Here is a 22,099-nt window from a genome sequence, read left to right on the forward strand (position 1 = left end):
TATGTGAGGAGTATCAACTTCATCTTTGAAATTAAGAAAACTTGGTTCCTGAAAGAGCTAAGTTGTATTATATCAGAACCAAGATTACTTTAGAAGCGTTTACTAGAAATGTCCCACTTAATAAAATGTGTAAAGACAGGACGTGGATCTCCATCCAACATATATTAATGAATTGGTGTTCCTTTTCCTCTTATACAAGCTTTGTGGCTCGAGCTAAGAAAATGCTCTAGGACATTTTAGATAGGATAGGCCTAAAAATATCTCACCACACGTTTGCAATGTGTATGGAAGGTCTAGATGATATAACCTCTCTACTTGACCCGAATGATGATTAAATTAATTTCAATGCCGACCTGGGACTTTTGAGAGCTATCTTTAAGTGACTTGCCTATTCCCTTTTCTGCAAAGAAATCAAACAACTCCATAAGTGAAACAGCCTAAAATGCAGTGCTATAAACTAAGTATATTTAGGAATTTCTTAGTCATTGAGGCAAAACGTGCCTGACTTGTGTAGTCACCTTTAGAGATCATCTTTGAAATAAAGGAAAAATTGGAGAAGCATCGTATTACTATTTGCAGGCTGAAAGGAGTAAGCAAGAGTCTTTCACATGCTAGGACTACCTGTAAAAGGTCAGTGAGGCTTGGTAAGGGTCACGCATATGACCGATTTGCCTCTAAAAGGCTAAAGGCACTTTGGTTGAATCAGTGATGTTGGCCACAGTCAGTCTCTTGTCAGGATCAATCTGAAAGGCTGTGTTGGCCGGTGCAGAATCAGTCATATGCTAGAGTTGGATATGAAAAGGTAATAGAGTTTTGGCAAGTCAGTCACTTCCTACAAACTCCATGGGGTTAAGCACAGATCCCTGCAGTCCATTCACGCATACCAGCTTAATACAGTAATTTTGACAGATTTTACTACTTATACCTTAAACTTATATTTGACTATTACTTTCATAAAAGGTCGGCGATTGGAGACCTTGTGGGTCTAGTGTATTTATTAAGTTACTCAACCTGTCGGTCTAGTGGCAATGTTTTGATTTTTCAAACTTGAAAGTCATTCCAGTCTTCCAGAGGTTTGTCACTTCTGCGTTTGATTACTGCTGTGCAGTTCCGTTCAGAATGTGCACTTTGGGGTAATGTGAGGAAAATAACAGTCGCCTACCAAGATGTCACATAGCTTTCTCAAGTACCATTATAGATTCAAACATGGCAAGTCCTCCCCACTGCTTGTGTGTCAAGTTTACCTCCATCTTTCCTGTGAATATTTCAGATGTTTGTGATGAGCACCTGATTGTTAGCTGAATCTAGAGAGGAGCTCACCAGTGTTTTCCATCGGGTGATCTCACCGTTGCTGACACCTGTAAAGATATTAGTCCAAAGTGAGAAAAATAACAGGATTTTAGCCATACTTTACTTTAAGAAAAGGAAGATTTAGAAGGTCGGACTATGTGCGGGCTCCTTCAGAGATTCAATGTTGAATTATAAGAGGTAAGGCACCTTGATCATTTCTAATCAAGTTGAACTAAGTTAAAAACTGTACTGTGAGTACATGTCTTTTTTTAGTTAATGCATTTCAAAATTCTAGTGCTACCTAGGTGATCTACGATTTAAAAAAAAATACAGACTTCATCCAAATGTTTGATCATTTCTGTATGCAATTAGCACTCTTCTTTATGTTTTACAGTCAGATATATTGCATTGACAATGCTCATGGACAGCTGGTACGAGACCTAGACTTCAATCCTAATAAACAGTACTACCTTGCCAGTTGTGGAGACGATTGTAAGGTGAAGTTCTGGGACACAAGAAATGTGAACGAACCTGTGAAGACACTGGAAGAACACTCACACTGGTAGGTTTAAAACTCTGCTGTACATTTTTTTTTTTTAAATAATAATTTTCCTAAAAAATATACACATCTGGAGATGTAGAAAGTAAGATCCATTTTATATGGAAGTTTGAATTTAAATTGAAGTGGTTCCGAACATTAAGGATCAATTATTACATTTAAAAGGGATATCCAAGCACAATGAAAAGTTCATTCTCTTGAATGAGAACATCTGTTTTGTGGATGTTGAAGGATACGCAGAATCCAACTTTGGTATGGCCGACACAAACATTCACAAACCATTGTGTCTTATAGCTTCCCTAATTGTGTGCCCTTAAGAGTGTCTTCCTTTATCATTTAACTTTTGCAATACTGCAGACCTGATACACACAAGTGTTAGTGCTGGCACGCTGTCGTTTTTGTGAAGTTGTCGCTAATGCTGGCTCAATGTTGTTTTGGGGATTTATGGATCTTAACACAGGATGTATGATGGAACAGCGCATTCCGTTGTTACGCATGCCGTTACAACACGAATGCCATTACCACACATAATCTTTACCACACATATTTTAACAACGATTATGCCTTTACCACGCATGCCTCTACCACGAATTTCATTGTAAAAGCATGAATGTTAAAGGCATATGCGTCGTAAAGGTTTTCCCTGAAAATTTAAAACAACCTCTCGAGAGCTCAGCCCTGAGCCCTAGAACCGGACCCCTGGTGCAACCCTCTGCCCTAAAAAAATAACCCGCCCCCAGATCTGAGTCCTAAAAACGGCCCATGGCACTAAGGCTCCCTGCCCTAAAAAAACACCACCCCAGCCCAGAGCCCTAACGCTGGACCCGCTGGTTGTTTTAATTTTTTTGTGGAAGCCTGGTCTCTTTGTCTCCTCAAACGACACTGATTGCCTGTACCACACATATGCCCTTACCACCTGTACGCCACATATACCCTTACCACATGTACCATGCATATGCACCATGCATATGCCCTTACCATTCATACCTTTACAACCTAATTCGTTGTAAAGGCTACACATGGTAAAGGCATATGCGTAGTAAAATCATGTGTGGCAAAGGCTATGGGTGGTAACTGTACACATGTTGTAACAACCGCATGTTAAAGGCTATTCGTGGTAACAGCCGCGTTGTAATGGCTGTTTTCCCTAAACACATCTTTTCAATCTGATAAGAGGTTGATTCTGTTATGCCCTCAGTGGGGTCAGTTATAATCTTGTAAGCTGTATTATGATGTTGTAAGACGTTGAAAACAATGTACCACATGTTTAAGCGTATGGTATATAATTATTTCTGTTTGATGACCATCGGGTCCTGATGAAATGTTCCCCAATAACTTTTGGAGTTGTTTGAGTGTTTATCTGGAATTAGGGAGGATTTATGTGGACCATAAAAACACAGACTTGAAAGGTTTGAGTATATATGTATGGGAAGACGAATAGAGGAAAAATAAAGATTTGCTGTAAATGAAGGCCCTATAGAGGTAGTTACAGTTTGAGAAGTACGGTGTAGGTTTCATCCAACCTGAAATTGAAGAGTTATGTCGATAGGCTAGTCTTCTCTTGGTCCCATGTAAACATAACCATGTAGGGGGCTGTGTACCATTAATTGCACATCTTGACTTAAGTGCCCATAGCGTAATCAAGAAGTACCCCAAAATGTGAGTAACGTTTTCAAAATTAAGCTGCAATTTATAACATACTTTATATTCCCACATTTTCATGTCTTGCAAAGATGTGGCCAACCTGTGCCAAATAGAATTCAAAGATGTATTTATTTATGTGACATACTTCTTTAGTGATGCTCTGCCGAGAAGCCATTGAAAGAGTTAATATGATACAATAGACGTTACAGTGTAGAAACTGTAAAGATAAGCATTGTACAGAATATATGTGTGGAGATAGTAGAGCATTTGAATAAAGGATATAACTAATTCATCTGTGAGTCCTGTGTTAAATTCCGCTTCCTGTGCCATTGTGTAAGATAGATTTTTATGGAAAAGAAGCTGTATAACCATGAGGGAGTAAGATTAAACGCTCCCTGATCCAGCAGTACATAATTACACGAGATCTGTCTAAAACCCCACTTGTTTAGGTATGGCTAGAGACAGCATTATATATCTGGGATACCTTATTGTACCATACTTAAACAAGCATTGACAAAGTCAATAGGCCTGTTGTTAGCTGGAGTTGTTTTATTTTGTCAATGTTTGTTTTGTTGTGGTTTTTGTAAAGCTTTATTGCTGTGGGAGCAGCTTTGTCATCAGCAATATAAATAAATAACATTGTTCAAAAACAAAAATATTGTTTTGGTCTCAAAAAGCACATATTGCCATACTTGACCCACGCACTGAAAGAAACTACTGTATGTGCAGACATGCTCCTTATGGAACAGCAGTGAGGTTAACTAGTGGCTAAAGTGGGCTGACTGCTATTGTGGGCAGAAGAAAAATGTGAATGATGTGGATTGGCTGAAAACCTCTATATATTGGTAGTAAAACCACAAGGTCTTTGTTAACGTCAATCCTAAACAAGCATTGGCAGAGATAATAGGTCTTTAGGCCTTGTCAATGTTTGTTGATGAGAGATGGCTGAAAGTCCCTACAAACCGGTATATAAAGATCTAATTCTAGCCAAACCAAAACTTCTTGACTAAGGCCAGACCTTAAACGTGCATATAAGAAGTACAGAGTGGTCTTTGGGTCTGCCCACTTCAGCCATCAGCTTTCATGGCTTTTTCATGGTTTGCCATTGGTTGGATGGGTTGTACATCAATGCCATGACATGTTGTGGATGTTTACATTGCCACATTTGCGTTCCCACTGAGCTTTTGGTGATGGGCTCAAGTAGTCTTTTTGTTAAACTGCCAAATCTATGTGACATGTAGCTTGTATTGCAGAGTCAGTGTGTATCCTTTGAGGTGCTTACTACATAAAAATACATTTTAATTGCTGGTTTATGTTTTTTTCTGAAATGTCTTATGGCAGGCTAAGGCTAATCAACCTTGCATGTTCATGACATGTTGGATGTTCAGCTTTTTCTAAAAAATCAAGACGTGTACAGTCAAGCGTTCCTAAAGCTGTACAGAAAATACTCATACTTGGTCAAAAGCATCTACTAGGCAACATTTTGCTGCGGCTAACATGTGAAATCACCACTCACAACGCAAACCTCATCTTCTGACACCCTTTTAAAACACGATTATTTGAGGGTACTGATTAATTGTGCTAATGCAGTCTGTTCAATAAAAGAGTACCTCTCCCGGGCTCCATATTGCTAAAGATGTTGCTTCAGCATGGTACTTTCTAGAACAGCTGATGCAACACATACAGTCACCCAACTGTTATAATACACTTCCTCTCGACAAAAAGCCAGTTCTATTAGCTTTGCCAATGTTTTTTTTAAATCCTGGTATTAGAGATCCATTCTGGACATATTGATTCCTGTTAAACTGCATGACCTTGAAATTATTTTTGCATTACTGAAAGGTGTTGGATTGACAATTAGCGAAAAGGTGTCCCAAGGTTTCCAACGTCCTCCACTCCATCCAGTAATACTGCCCTCTTGATGGCCTGGTCCAGAATATGGATAATCAATTATGGGTGTAAGTAGGCCTAATTAAGAAGAGATATGAAATACTTGAACTGCATTAACCCAATGAATAAGGGTGTGTTTGGCCTTGCTTGTGTCTTCAGTATCGTATATATTTTAGGCCACATAATTAATGCATTGAGTGGGTGAATTACCAAATTCAGTTATAGGTCATAGTTTATCCTGGGTGGTGTTAAAGTGATTGCATACTGGAGCTAATTGTGTCACATGGACATGTTTATTTCTCAAGGTAACCATAATTCTCCCACAATCAGAAAAGTAAGTAAGTCTTTTACGTCCAAGTACATGTGATTATTTATTTTGGACATAATCTTTTTGAAGAGCCTAATAGACATATTTTATAGAACATACAGTATGATAAGCGGGGAAGAAACTATATTAGCTACTCTGTAAACCCTGGTTCCTGTAAATTGTTTCACTGCTCAAGATCATTATAATGCTGCTCCAACAAGATAGAGATAGTGTGCCCATATACTGCATCATATTTTTGACAGCTAAATTAATTCTCAAATACTTAATCTTTTCTTTTACCCAGATGAAGCCATATTGGCCCTCGGTTGTAGTCTGTCTGAGTCCCACGTGGCATCCAAACTCTGCTTGATGGAATGCTGTCAGTTCATAAATGATTGCAGAATGTGCTAGATCTAGATCTCGCATTGGACGTCTGTGTGCACAGCTGTCTTATGTTCTCTGTTACCAATTGTGGCTTGACAGTTGAAAAGGGAACAAACGAAAGCCCTGCCTTGCACCCCTGAAAGCACAATTAATTTCAGAAGTTTTTATTAATCTTGATTTTTGTCCAGGAGCTCATTCCCACTGCCCTGAAACAGTTGAATACTAGATGGCTTGGAAAATATCGAATTGCTTTCCTACTTGCAGTTAAAGCTGTGGTCGAACGTTTATGAATTTCTGTGTTCATGATGACAATCATTAATACGTATTGTCCAGTCTCTTCCGCCATGTACAATGTAGTTCTTCCGTATGTTGATGTTGTAAATTGTTTTCACTTTGTATAACGGAATAAAATAAGAAGTCTTTTTTAAAAAAAAATCCTCTTTTTGGGGGGTAAAGTGCGCTGTGTGCGTTGCATTCGATAACTGGCGAATTTCAGCGATTTTTCATGTGTGAGCCAGAACCATATCACAGTTTTTAACTGTAATGTGGGGCCATGACTGAAGAGAGACGAAACCTCGAGTGAGGCATAATGCCCCTCCCTTCCCTCAACAATGGTAGAAAATAGAATATTTTACAAAAAAAAAAAACAATGGTAGAAAATAGAATATTATACTCTGCATAAATGGTTTATGCCATGCATTGGCTCAGATTCATTTTTTTTTAGCAAAAGCTATGTAACCAAAACCGATATTACATATGTACAGCAAAACAAACTCACACTGAAGAGATTGTGTTACTATTAGGAGAGCTGTTTCCCTGTGTAAAATAATGATTGCATGCAGTAAAACATGTTTTGATAATTTCAGTATTGCTGTACTGTGGTACTAAACTAGAATTTGGCCTTTGCACAATAGTAGTAATTGTGTGAATGCACTTTTATTAGTACTGTTACTCTAAGGATCTGTGCTATCAGGCCACATTTATTTTCACTACCATGGCATAAAAAAAAAACTCGCTCTCTTGCTCTCATATGTTTCTAAATGTATTTATTGACTAGACTCGAAGATGTCAGAACAGTTTACAGTGAAAGAGAAAACATGCAAAACAATTGTACAGGACATATGCCAAAACTCCTCCTGCTTCTCCTATTCATAAGAAAATAACAAATACTATTTACACAAGAGGAGAACAAGCACAATAGAAGTTACTGAATATGCCAAGACACAAGAGAACAAATACTATTTGAACACGAGAGTATAGTAAGTTCCACATGGTTATAGTTCCATAAGTTTGGACAAAAAGAAAGACTTGATCGGAGGAAATTCTGCAGAAGTTCCTGGTAGGTGGAGACGTTTTGAGGGTAGTTTGCACAAGGAGGGCTCGAGTGGATATAAGGGGGCTACTAAATGTAACACTTGAGCGGTCTTCACTGACTGCTCCTAATTGCTTGGATTGCGTGTTGTTTCTGGAAGGATCCGTTGGGTGTGAAGTTAGGAAGGAATGTATTTCTGGATCACTGGTTGTCTTGCAGCTCTTCTTGAAGGCTTCAAAGGAATGGCTGGATGTGGATCTCCAGTGGGACTGAGTTCCAAATGTTTAGGTCCTTTTACTGAGAATTGTCTAGCATTTGTGTTTTTATCCTTGCAAATTTGAGTAGGAGAGATTCAGAACTCTTCAGGGCACGAGACGCTCCTGCAAGCACGTGTTTGTCCAGTAGATATGTCAGTATTCTGTTGTGCATGGCTCTGCGTGTGATGCAGGCTTCTCTGAATATTCATCTATCTTCCACTTAAGCACACAAAGTATCTTTAGAAAGTTAGAAACCTCAAAATCATTTATTTGTACCTTAATTAGCTTGAAATTGTTTACTAATTATATATACTACTTATAGATAGTTTGAAATGTAGTCACTTATGATTATTATTTCAAGGTAATAACTCAAGTGGATGCATCAGGGTCAGCCACATGCCAATTATTGGAAAGATTAAATAAACTCTACTAATACAGCTTTTAATCTCATACGTTTACAACATTTAATCTAAGAAAAAACACATCAGATAGTGTCACCATAAATATTTTTTCAAATTGAAAGTTTATCAGTGAAAAAAACATTCACAAAAGCCATGCATTTGGAATGAATATTTATATGGCATGAAAACGTGATAGTTTGAATCAAATGGAAATTAAAGCCAGCATCGTCAAAAAATAATTATGACTTTTTTCATTGTTCATTGGTCAGTCTCTTTTTATGCAAAAGTGTTGTAGGAAATTGGGTTACTGGTTGAGGTGGGTAAAACCCTATTCGAACGACAACCTTAATCCTTGTCAGGGTTAAGTCACAAGCAACCCCAGAATATTCTGTGCTTGACCCTCTGGTAGCTTGACACAAATGCAGTCAGGCTTAATTTAGAAGCAATGTGTAAGTATTTATGCAGCACCTCAAACAGTAACAAAGTGAAACACAACAAAACAAAAATTCCACACCAATTTAGACAAATAGAGTAAAATAGAAAAAATAATTTAAGACCAGTACGACAAAAATTGAGTTAGTATAACTGCATATATGCAGTTTTAAAGAGTTAAGTGAAAATAGCGCAAAAAGTACAAGCGCCACCTGTGGCTATCTGGTCATGCCGGACAGGGACAAAGTCTCAAGTTCAGGCAGATCGCGATGGATCTTGGGCTGGCTTTAGGGACCCAGTTTGGCCCGCAGAACAAGAGTACTCAAAATCCTGGTTGCTGAGCCATACGTAGTCTGTGTCAAGTATGTGTTGTGCAGTGGTAATTCCTACGAGGTGCGAAGCTGTGATGCGAGGTCCTGTGTCGTTGTCGAGGGTGCTGTCGATGAGAGGCTTGTGATGAGAAGTCCTCCAAGATGTGTCACGCACTGGCTGGTTCTGAAGAAGTTACGGAGCTTGTGATGTGGAGGCCTGCATCGTTGTCGAGGATGCAGTTGGCAAGGGGTTTGTAATGCAAAGGCTTGCATCAAGGATGCGTCACACAGCGGCGGTTCTTGGAAGGCAGCGGGCGGTGATGCGAAGCTCTGCGCTGGAGACTAACAACGCCATTGCCTTGATGCGGAGTTTGCTGAGGTGATGCGTCGCCCACCGCCTCCTATACAGAGTTTCTGGTCAGTGAATCATCACCCTGCGGCTCCGATGTATCGGTTCTGCTGGGACTACAGCCTGGGCTAGTAGAGCACCTTAAGGTCCATTTCCAAGGGTCCAGGACTGGGGTGGCACCACCTGGGAGGGTAGGACCTGTTGCTTGCAGAGTCCAGGTGCTGGATAGAGGAAGCCTGTTCCGTCCCTGAGGCTTCTGATCAGGAGGCCAGCCAGCTAGCCCTTGAATTCACTCTGGTGGTCTTGGGTGCTAGAGGCAAATCCAGTTCTTCAGTCAGGCAGGAGGCCAGCAGGGCAGCAGGGCAGCACAGCATGGCAGTAGAGTGGCAGACCTTCTTGCAGCAAAGCCATTCAACCTGCCACTCCCATGTCAAGAGGTGTCAAAAGGAGATTGTTAGTATTGCACCGCCAGGCAACCAAACACCACACTTTAAGGGTCTAATAGGCTCTGATACGCACCATCCTTTGCTCTTCTACTGCTGTTAGTCACTTAAGGCTGTTGAAGATATCTCCAGGCGGAATTGAAGTGCAGGGGAGGCCTTCAGTCAGGGGGCAGAATGATGAATAGTCTTTTTTCCAGAGTTTTATATAGCGCGAACTTAACCCGAAGGTATCGGAGCGCTTTACATGACAACCAGTTACGTTACACAAGAACACATTCATTTTTCTTAGGCACGGGGAGGTTAAGTGATTTGCCTAGAATCACAGGATGTTGAGCATCATTGCCGAGACTCGAACCCGGTTCCCCAGATTTGAGATCGCCCGCCCTTGCCTGTTAGGCCACATCCTCTACCCAAGTCTTTGCTTGCACAATTATAAAAAGCCTGTACAACCAAGGATGAATGAATGAATATATATTTATAGAGCGCATGGCTACCAGAGGCCTCCCAGCGCTAGAGACAAAAGTAAGATGAAAAATAATCATTTAAGGGAACAGCAGGGTCTTCAGAGCTTTCAGAAAGGAAGAGTGACTAGTCTCAAGCCGAATCTTATCAGGGAGTTGATTCCACTTTTTTGCCGCGATGGTGGAAAACATCCGACCCCCACTCCGGGCTCTAGGCACTCTAGGAGTTATCGCTAAGCGTTTAGTTTCCGAGCGTAGAGTTTTCTTAGGGAAGTAGGGGGAAATGATGGATCTGAGGATAGGAGGCGCCCTCAAGGACATTAGTTTGTGCGCAATACAAAGAGCCTTGAACTGAATTCTTTCCGCTACTGGCAACCAGTGCAGAGAGGCAATCAGAGGGTTAGTAGAAGTCATATAAGGAGCCTGCAACATGGAACGGGCTGCGCAGTTCTGAACCATTTGAAGCTTTTTTATAGCGGAACTGGGAGCTCCAAGGTAGAGCACATTTGCATAATCAATTCTGGAGAGTATCAAGGCCTGGGCCATTAATTTCCCAGCCCCAAAAGGCCATACTGGAAGAATTTTCCTTATCATTTTAAGGATTCCAAAACACGTGGCAGCCACTTTACGTGCTTGTTCGTTGAAGTCAAGTTTATGGTCAAACCACACTCCAAGACTTTTTATACGGTCTTTTGGCATGGGCATAACCCCAAGGCATTTTGGCCAAAGAACATTGGGGTTGATGTTGGTGGGTTTCCCTAGGAACATCAGCTCTGTTTTTGCTCCGTTTAGTTTTAAGAAGGAGTTATCCATCCATGGGGCAATTCGCTCCAGGCAATTAGCCAAACAGAACTGCTTCTTATCCAGATGATTTAGGGACACAATCAGTTGTGTGTCGTCTGCATATGAGACGATCTTAACCCCGAATGGCCTGATGCGCACGAAAAGTTATCTTCTCTTCAAAGCATATGCAACAAGGCTCAAGGCAAACCCTAGTAAGAAAAAGCAGGGGAGTCTGCCCCCACAGAAGTACTGCAACTCTTCACTAATTACAAGATCCTCTGCCGAGCTTGCCGTGGTTTAGCAAACAACCTCCAGTGAGGGAATAAAAAACGTACTATAAGCAAAAATTGAGCAACAAACTGAGGGTGGGGGCATCAGTCCACCACCCAGTGCCCTCAGAATTAGAAATTAAAATACAGCAACTCCACCAATGCCAGCAAACAGAGCCTGCTCTAATCCATGATTGGAACCGAACAGAGGGAAACACAATGTAAGGAGACAACAAAAACATGAGACTTGAGATGGGCAACTTGAATTATATTGTGGAACTAAAGATACAAATAAAGGCCCAAAGGAAAGTGGGCCCAATAATCAAACAGGCCAGTATGGATGAATAAAAGGATTTTCTAAATCTAGGTCCCCCTGCTTGTGGGGCAGCAAATGAAACTACAATGACCTCTGTCCTAGGAAATCACAATAGTTGCCATTAAAAGTTTTGAAAATACACAATTACGGATTCAGTAATGGGAGGACTCTCACAAGAAATGGAAGTGTTTAAGGAGGGCCACAATGTCAGTAGTGAAAAGGCTTTGATTGATTCGTATGAGAAGGTCACTAGCACCAGTAATTTTGAGTCACTCCACCCATTCAAAATAAGCATAATCAAAAAGCGGGATGTAAGTAAGTTTCCTACTAATCCCAATGACAGTGATGATTCCCATGAAAAACGAGAGGAAAAATGTATTGAGGATGAGGAGATCCTTAGGGAAATGGATCCATTTGTCCCACTAAACCAAGATCAACTTCGGTCACCTTCAATGATAATGTCACAAAAGTCAGTGGTTAAAAGTAGGCATCATGAAAAGATTATCACAGATAATGATCATGTAGTGAAGACAGTCTCAATTGGAACAGGGTCAAGACTGATTTGCATATAGGTGGGTCAAAGCTGAAGTGGCATAGTGTGCAGAATAGCGAAGGATTTATATGCGGCCCTAGTGATTACCGGTGGCTGAGATTAATTTAAGCATTCCACCCATCACTGTTTTGTGTACTTACTTAAATGGGTGGCACTATAAGTGCTTCAGCCCACTAGCAGCATTTAATTTACAGGCCCTAGGTACATATAGCACCACTTTGCTAGGGACCTACAAGCAAATTAAATATGCAAATTTGGTGTAAGTGAATTTTGCCTTGTTTAATGGAGAGAGCACTACACTTTAGCAGTGGGAAAGTGCACAGCCAACAAAACAAGATCAGCAATAGGTCTAACAACTGTTGACTGGCACAGGTTTGGGTCTTGAAGTTTTTCTGGCGCTCACTGTTATTTGGGATGAATACATTCTAGAATGGGGGCACTATTATCTTTATATAATATTGACAAAATTAATACTACAATCTGTGATTATGTAAATTCAAAGGAATGTAAGTGTTGTATACCTATGTAAGTGTTATTCTTTTAGTTGAAGTGCAGTACTACCTGAATATTTAAAACAGTAACAAACCTATATAGTATAAATGTTTTCGGTCCAATTTATGTTTAATAGTTCTTGTTTGATTTGGGTTCAAACATGGTGCCTGTAGATGCTTACAATGGTTGTAAACGAAGTAATATAACTTAAAAGTCTACTTGACTGTACGTTAACGTGGGCTGCATTTAGTTTGCCTGGTGGTTACCGTTTCCACATACAGAACGTTATGAAAATGGTGTTAGTAAAATAGTCTTTATTGTACATATGGCTAATAGACACTAGTGCCTTCACTAAATGTTCAAATACCTAACAAGCCAGGAAACATCTTAGACAGGAAATACAAATATGAGAGTTGTGCGGCTTAGGAAGATGCTGCCTATTGATTCATTGATCTAAAGACAGAAAGACTTGTTTGTTTGTTTGCGTTTGTGGGAAATGCTTATACATCGTAAGAAAAAAGTACATGTATTTATGTTCTCCTGTTGTATGTTCTCATCATTCCGTTGCCTTCACCCCAGCTCCTTTTTTCACCATCCTACATTGTTTGTCTATGCTTATAATGTTTGAATCTCTCTCTTCCTTTTTATCGTTCCATAGGTGCATCACTGTGGTTATTTATTTTAAATGTTTCATTGATTTTCTCAAGTTAGGGCCTACTTGTTGGTAGCCAAAGGACATGTGTCTCTACACCCTACCCAATTGCACAATGTGGATGCTCTATCAATGTGTTTTGTTTCTGATGGATGCCTCTAACTACCTATGCCTCAGGATGTGAATATATCCATGTGCCAGACAGAATCGGTTAACTCAAAAAGCGATGCTCCTCTTCATAGATAAGAGGCTACATGCAACTGTTCACCAGCTTTGTTCCACTCTGGACGTGACGACCAGAGCTGCATATAAGATCCGCCTACGCACACTGACCTCAGTTCCTTCCTGTCTATGCCTTCAGACACGGATATGTAGCTGTACTCCTTTTCTTCACTCAAGAGATTTTCTCTTTTAAATTCTTCCATTTTGCAATGGAGCATGTCACCCCTAGGACTACAAGGTTTAGAGTGTTGCAAACATATCTCTTTGACAGATCCCCATGAGATGAGCCATTTGTGTTTGGGTTTGGTGCATGACTCCAAGGCCTGCGACCATTGCAACCAGAAAAATCCGAAAGCCTTCTGAGAACTTGAAGTGAAGCTTTACATGACAAAATAATGTAAGGCTCCATGCAGGTCCTACTCCCTGTCTTGCTCCTGCTCCCGAAATCCTTTCTGCTGCAGATCTCGTTTGCAGTCAAAGTCCAAAAAGTAACACAAGAAGTCCAAGCAGTACTCTATCCCCTTCCACCTCTTTTGTTCTCAAGAGAAGGCACAAGTGTGTCAACATGGGTCCATGTCTAACTTCCTTTCGACGAGGTGCTGATTCCAACCTTGGTCCCAATGAACCCGAATTTCCAGGTTCTTCACCGATGTCACGATAGGTCAAACCCTTTAGAATGGCATTGCTGCGCATCTTTGATTTCCCCTGGTGCTCTTTTGAATGCAAAAGATATACAGGTGCCTGGATTCGGGTTGCCGCTGACAGATCCGTCTTTGCTTGATCTGCAACAGTGCCAACTTCAATTCTGGCTCCAAAATCGTAATCAGTCCTTTTCACATTGATGTTGGCACTAATACCATTGGTGCTGGAGGAGGATCCACAACATATCGTGGTATACAACTTAGGTGAATTTGTCTCAATTGAGACCATACCCACATCCTCACATGGTGCAGATGATGCTCAATGGCTCTGACTCAGAAAACATACTATTACCGTGCAGTTGCACGTAGATACTGCATTAACTTTTGTGCATGTAGGTAATTCCAGGTTCTTGCCCTCTGGTCAACTGACAGGTTGCACACCACCAAAGATCAGCTTCAGATGACTCATATGTGTTAACCCAGCATCCACCTCCTGAGAGTCTGGTGGTGCAGGCATCCACCAACAGTGTGAACCCTAACACCTCTTTCTCTGACAGAGAGTTCAGATGTAGGGAAACACGTCACTACTGGGTTGGGGAGGCCATCTGGGAGAGTTGGAGGTCAGAGGACTCAAGTCTCCGAGGGAGATCTCCCTCCACATCAGTTTGCTAGATTTTTTAGCAATACGCTTAGCGTTCAAGGTCTTCCTGCCAACTATCAAGGGAAGAATGGTGCATGTTCTCATGGACAACACCACCACCATGTGGTAGGTACTGCAACAAGCAGTTTGGGAGGTCCTGTGCCAGGCGGGTCTGCACCTCTGGAACTGACTGAATCGTCAAGGCATTTCCCTGATCATACACCACCTGGCAGGATCTTTATATGGCTGGGTGGAAAAACTCAGCCGATGATACCTAGAGGATCACAAAGTTGCACCCAGAGTTGTATTAGAGTATCTTTAAGCAGTGGGGAGAACTCTGCCTCGATCTTATTACCACTGACGAAAATGCGCAGTCTCAATCCTATTGTTCAGTGGAGTTCCCTAGATAGCTTTCTCTCAGAGACGCATTCCGCATAAAGGGGACCATGGATCTCCTGTATGTCTTTCCACTGCTACCTCTCCTGCTCTGAGATCAGAAGAAGATCAAGAACAATTTGCCCAAGTAATTTTAGAGGCTCTGGATTGGACCATGTAGTTCCCAGAACTTCTGAGCCAGAGCATCTGTCCTCCAATCAGGCTGCCATGTTAGCAGAACCTTCTGTTGCAGCAGCAGGCCAGGGTCTTGCACGCTGGCCTGCACAACCTGCTCCTCCATGCATGGAAATTGAGCAGCAGTTTTTCAGAGGTCATTGATGTAACCTGGCAGCCAGGTGTCCTTCCACAAAATCTGTGTACACCGGGCACTGGGATAAGTATGTGGCTTGGTGTGGCACCACTAGACGGACCCATTGCAGGCCAAATTGATGAATGTCTGGTTATTTCTTTTGTCTTTGACTCAGCAGAGACCTGCAGTGGGCACTGTGAAAGGTTACTTGTTGGCCCTGACTGCCTTTATACTGTGACACCACAGTGGGACTTAAATTTGGTTCTCTTTTTCTTCATGTTTACTGCATTTGAGCCACTGCACAGTTGTCCCCACGCTGACCCACCAACCTGTCTTTTGGGCTGCAACATCATCAACTCATTATGTGAGTGAGCTTAAGGTCCTCTTGGTCAAGCTGCTTTACGCCATTATTTTTCCAGACAAACTGATGTTAAGAACTCAAGCTGCATTCCTGTCGAAGGTTGTGATGCCTTTCAATGTCGGCCAAGCCATTACTCTTCCGACATTCTTTGCTGCACCTCATCTCTTTAAAGAAGAGGAAAGGCTCAATTGTTTGGACCCAAAGGAGTGCTGAGCTTTTACACCAATCGCACCAAGGAACATTGAGTGGACGATCAGACCATTGTAGGGCCAAGATGGGGAAGGCGGTGCAGAAATGGCTAGTCCTCTGAATTAAGATCTACTGCGCATCGACTAAGAAGGAGCGTCCAGAACGGAGGGCTCTTTCCACCAGATGGAAAGCTGCTACCACTGTGTTGGCACATGGAGTGCCAGGCCTGGATATCTGCCAGGCTGCTACGTGGGCATCAGTGCACATGTAGCTCTATTGCCTTGATAGTCGGGTCCATTGAGGTGGGTATTTAGCCCATTGGTCCTTCAGGACTTTTTGATCTTAGCTACTCCACAGACACGCTTCCTCAGGAGATACTACTTTGGTATCTATTCACAAGTTGAAGAATCTGTGGTTAACAGTATCCATTAGAAGAACTTAACTTCAGTAATGCTCTTTCTGGTGGATACTCTAACCATAGATTGCTCGCAGCCCTCCCACCTTTCCTTTTCTTGGAATAGTTTCCACCTAAAAAAGTCCCAATTTAGGAATCTGCTTTGCTCTATGTGTATGAGAAAGCAAAAGACACAGATGAAGGACGGAATGCAGAGCAAATCAAACATTCAGCCCCAGTCAATAGATCGGAGTTTAATCCATCGTTCTTTTGCTCACCATGCCACCCGAGTTTAAATCCAGCCATATACAAATCAGTCTTGACCCTGTGCCTCATGGGAACAGTCCAGACCGAACTGGCCTGGCAGTTCGGGCTGGACTGTTTCATTGGGTACAGGGTCAAGACTGATTTGCATATGGCTGGGTTCAAACTGGAATGGCATGGTGAGCAAAAAAACGATGGATTTAGGCCCAGATCTCTGTACTGGGGTGAATGTATGACATTGTTCTGCATGCTCTCCATCAATTGTTCTTTTTGCGATGTGTATGAGGGCACAGACACGCTTCCAAAATAAATTGACATCATTGTGCATGGGTGGCGCTTATTCGCGCATGCTTTTTGAGTTTTTGGATCCAATCTTGTGCCTGGGGATATTTATAAGGTGTGGAATGTGCTCTAAGCTAGTGTATCACCACAAAGAGTGTTGCCAAAAGTAAGTAACTTGTTTGCCTTGCAAATAAAAATATAAATGCTGAGAAATTTTGTTATTTTTGCAATTTAGGGTTTGGAGTGTCCGGTACAACCATTCCCATGACCAGTTGGTCCTCACGGGCAGCAGTGACAGTAGAGTAATTCTTTCAAACATGGTTTCTATTTCATCTGAACCTTTTGGGCATCTGGTAGATGAAGAAGATCTTAGTGACCAAGAGGATCATCACCAAGAGGAGAAGTATGACATTCATTTTAAAATGTTCAATTGAAAAAAACCTGTCAATGTTTATTTGTTGGCATTTTAACATTTGTTGTTTATTTGAAGTAATCTGAAGGTAAACACAAACAATACTGTTCAACATAGTTTGACAGCAGATGATAGGACCAAACGTACGAGATATTGGTTGCAAATTAATAGCTGCAAATTGCAAACAGTAATTTTACAACCAGTGTGGACTTTTCTGAGCCAACCTCTGCACTAATAGATTGGTTCACAACATTTTGAATCATAATGGATCTCAGTATGATCTACCTCGGGTAACAACTTGCAAAGCAGGAGGCCATCGCAGGGATGGTGACCTGCGGGGGTCAGTAGACTAGCAAGTCTGTGATTACTTTTAAAATATTGTTTTTGAATTGCAGCCCATTTTCCTTAAGAGAAAAAGTATTGGTTTTTAAACAAAAGTTTTAAACTTCTTACCCCTCAACCACTGCCTCCTCCTGAACAAACTTTTTTTTTAACTATCACAAAGTGGAATGAGTCCCAGAGTTAGCCCTTTCTGTTTTGCGAATGGGCTACCACCCCGACTTTGGGGTCAGTACCTTTTCAATGGTTTACTGCCGCTGATTCGGTCATAAGCCAATTATATATATGGGTAGGGAGGGACACCTACAAACCTTCCAAATAGCCATTCCTTATCCATTTCTAAACCTATTTTAGGAGTGAGAAAAAAGTTACTGAATAATAAAATGGGTTTAGTACATCGCAAATAGCATTTTTGAGGTTGCAAACTCTGAATTGAGCATTTCCGCGGCCATAAAAATGGTTTGTACATCTGCTCCTGTGTTTGTAAGGAGTTGTTTTCACTACTTCTACCGTCACAGAAATATTTACCATTGAATGTCTGTGGTTTACATCGTAAGGGGGCAACTAGCACAGATGGCAAAAGATATGTTTTGCTTATGCTCAGATTCATTTAACAGATCTGTGTATTTACAAAATGTTCAGGTCCACAATTTGGGTTTATTTTTTGCAAGACCCTCAATGGTGAAATATGTTCTGAAGGGTTTGTCAGCCACAGATCCCGCCACGTTCCTGACAAGGAAAGCAGCAAGAAGTGTGCATCCTGCAAATCTCATTCCCATAACACCAGTCCTGCTTTTCTCTTTTTTGAAAAATTGATTAGCTAAATCGATGGTTACATTTTTTAAACTGAGATTGCAATTTACTATATAGCATATCTTTAGTGATACTATTGTCAAAGTAATTCAATGTTATTAGCCGATATTAAATTATAATAAAAACGAGTGATATTTTGTGCTAGTTGAAATATACTTCTGGAACCCATCAAGTCGCCACCAGAACAGAGGCAGTGTATTTCAATTCAGCAGGGCTGCTTTTCTTTCATGGGCGATACCATTAAACCTCTGGAGGGTTGCCATACGTTTAATGGACATTACCAACACCACTGAACAAGGCATCCGTACTTTGAACATTAGCACCATTCTGCAGCATGGCTGCTGTCCAGAGCAATGCCATTTAAGAGACCATGCCAACACACCTCAGCAACTACAGGGTTGCCATAATTTAATAGTAAAGTACCTACCCATCCCAGCAGAGCCACCATGCATTTGATAGATCAGTGCCAGTACTACTCAGCAGGTGGGCCGTGAACGAGGGCTACTCCTGCTGCCTCTGTCTTGTCTCCAGCTCCCCGAGGTTAGGTACAGCAGGCACAGGCAGGCCTCAGGAATGAGAGAGGTGGGGGCGAGAGGAAGCAATCATTGAGGGAGGAGAGAATGAGAGAGTTTGAAAGAGAGATTGCGGGTGGAGAAGAAAGTAACATGGCTGCCTTGAGCATTTTTGCTAGGGCCAAATGTGGTTCCTCAGTGCAGCCCTGTTGGACAGGATGACTGGGATGCAAACGTTGCCGGGGTCGCAAGAAGAGTGAGGAATATAAATCTAAAGGTGCAGGTTGTCATAGAGTAATAAATAAATAAGTCATCAAACAGTAGTGAGAAGGTGTAGCTGTTTGGAGGATGGGGTCGTTGTGAATTGGGTGACGCGATTTAGTTAAGGAATAAGATACATGTTTGGCAATATGCAAAAGCAAGCTGTAGAGGGAAGGATACTATCCAGCAACCAAATTAGGGGGCCGATTCTGCAGAGGTGGGAGCACATTTTGGTTTCGAGGCAAATGTGCGGTTACTTGTCACATTAAAATATATAAACGTGAACATTAATCGTCCAGTACTGGTGTATGACCAAAGGTGTGTTTGGCACATCCATCCATAATTGACCCTGAAATAAGTACACTTTGTATGAGTCAATAAGGTTACATTAGACCAGCTCTTCAATTTAGCTGCACCTAGTTTTCCGTAGGAAGGCATCCTAAAACTGGACTTTGTAGCCAGCCATTGTAGTGATAATGGAAAAATCGAATTCCCGGATTGTAAGCTCATACATAAGTGGTTTAAATGGTCAACAAGTTTATTTTTTTCACTGGAATCTACTGATTGAGGGTTTTTAGTTAGACTCTTTACAGAGTGTGCTTGTTTTTTTCAATTGCCAATACCAATGAATCCCATACTAACTGGTTTTATTAATCCTTAACTTTTATTTTTTGTCTCTCTAGGACCAAAGAGCCCCTTCAGGACAGTATTATAGCCACCTATGAAGAGCATGAAGACAGTGTCTATGCGGTTGAATGGTCATCTGCAGACCCTTGGCTCTTTGCCTCTTTAAGTTATGATGGAAGACTCGTTATCAATAGAGTACCAAGAGCACTCAAATATCATATATTATTATAATCTGTGTATGTCGATTTCATTCATACATTTGCAAAACTTTACTTGAGACGTGGGTCCCTTGGTTTATTTTTATCTTGCATTGTAGCAATTAACATTGAAAATAGAAATAAGTTATCAAATGTGAATAAAGTGGTGTTTTCGTAACTATAACTATGTATACTCACGGAACACAATATTTGTATAGTACATTTGTTTTCATCATAAAACAACAAACATATGGTTCACAGTATCCAGTGTGAACCAACATTGTAGTTTTCACAGCCAGTTACTAGGTGAGAGAACTCAGTCAATTAAGAGCTCACACAGATCAGCAAGTCAAAGGCTCAGATCCCAGCAGAGCAGGACTCTGCCTTTCAACGGTATACAGTCTATGGACTGAGTACTATTGAGAGGGGTAATAATGATGTCTGCTGATTGCAGTGCTATGAAAGGGAACATCTGTGGTAGCATGAGCCATACACAAATTTGGCATTCTTATAAGTTTGTGTTTCATTTTATGTTTGAAATATTAAAGTGCTTTTACCATCCTATTTCTCATTTTGCTGACACAATTAACGACCACACATTCACTGGTTAATGAACTACAAATAGAAAGCAGGTTTTCAGTTGTTGAAAGGTAGTGAGTGAGACTGAAAGTACTTCTCAGCTCAGTGGGTAGTGAGATGCAGAGGGCGTGTACTGGAAAAGTGCAATCTGTAGCCCAGGCTTGATGCAAACCCTGAGCTTTAATTAGACTTGCTGTGGAGGATTGAAGCGTTCCCCACAAAAGACCCCGTTGATCATATGAAGATCAGAGTACCAGCCAAAGAATCCTAAACCTGATACTTCTTCAAGGACAGTCAAAGTTGACCCAACAAGATGTCGACAGCTGCCACACAAACAGTTCATAGTGCCGCATTCTGAAGTTGCCTAAGCCACATTAACTTGAAGATTAAAAGGCCATATTGAATGGCATTTGCATTGTGCATCCTGAATCCGACCAGGGCAAATGAAGCCTGACTTTCCTTAGGCTGCTCCAGGTAAGATCTTCCTTTAAAGAGTTAAGATAAAAAAAAAAAGTTCTGACCTTGAGTGCCACTAGAAGCGCTAAAGTTAGTGTTGTGTGCATGTATGAATGTCTAAGTTCTTTACCACTGTAACAAGTATAGGCGCAATGTCCAGTACATCGGGCCGACCATGAACAGGCTTATTTACTCACCACCAACAGCTCGCTTTTGAATAGATTCAATGTAATAAATTGTTTGCTCATCCATATATCCTGGGAGAATGTACAGTAACTAATGGAAGAGTCTGAGACAGACGTGATAAGATTGTTTGCCTCCGGAATTATCAGTGTATTATCTTCATAGTTTATGAGTACTAGAAGAACATATAGATAGCTGTTATATCACCAGTAGGAGTCCCTAAAAAAAAACATTTTCCCCAGGCTTTATTTTTAGGCCGAGCCTAGGCAGCACGTGCGCTGCTCTGCCAGGCATGCTGTATTCGAGTGTGGACTTGAAGCTCCACCCACTCTGCGCCCATATTTTTCATTGGCTTGTGTCATTGTAATTTGTAAATGCGCACTTCTGATTCGCTAAGAGGCTTGTTCGTACCTCCTTAGTACCGCCTTGTCTTCATTTGTAACTTCCTATGAAGACTGGCACTTTTATTCTGTTGTAACACGGTATATCTTATTATGTCTGTAAGCTCTATTTTCTTTAATGTCTTATTCCTACTGCAGGCATGACATACTTTCCTGCAACTTTCAGCGCGCCATGCACGCCTTCACTTTCCAAGCAGCCCGGGACAGTGGCGGTAGAGGTCTCGGATTTACAAGAATTTGTGCTAGTGGCATTGTAAATGACAATGCCTTTTATTTATGTCTTAATAATCAAAAAAGATAAATGAAAAGTATTGTCATTTACAATGCCAATAGCTTAAACTCCTGCAAATGCGAGACCTATTGCTTCGCAAATGTTTGTTCCTTTAGGCCAACAGTAAATCTCCGTAGTTGTGTTTGTTAGGGGTTCTTGTACATGCACTTTTCTTCTTTGTGTGTCAAAAGGGTCCCTTATTTATGAAACCTGATATGTTCCTTGCACTGGGTATACATGGAATTTCTAAATAATATCACCGATG

At 41.2% G+C, this 22,099-nt stretch overlaps 1 protein-coding gene across 1 annotated transcript in view; it reads left to right on the forward strand.

Moving 5' to 3' along the window:
* The window catches only part of EIPR1 (EARP complex and GARP complex interacting protein 1), a 689,682-nt gene extending 669,174 nt beyond the window's left edge, over window positions 1-20,508 (forward strand). Inside the window, exons 7-9 of the mRNA XM_085610774.1 lie at window positions 1,685-1,852; window positions 17,019-17,186; window positions 19,804-20,508. Of these exons, the coding sequence (XP_085466900.1) occupies window positions 1,685-1,852; window positions 17,019-17,186; window positions 19,804-19,978 (511 nt within the window). The 3' untranslated portion in view covers window positions 19,979-20,508. The remainder of the gene's footprint in view (window positions 1-1,684; window positions 1,853-17,018; window positions 17,187-19,803) is intronic.
* The last annotated feature ends 1,591 nt before the right edge of the window (window positions 20,509-22,099 follow it).

The sequence above is a fragment of the Triturus cristatus genome, chromosome 6, assembly GCF_964204655.1.
Source record: "Triturus cristatus chromosome 6, aTriCri1.1, whole genome shotgun sequence".
NCBI classification, from domain to species: Eukaryota; Metazoa; Chordata; class Amphibia; order Caudata; family Salamandridae; genus Triturus; species Triturus cristatus.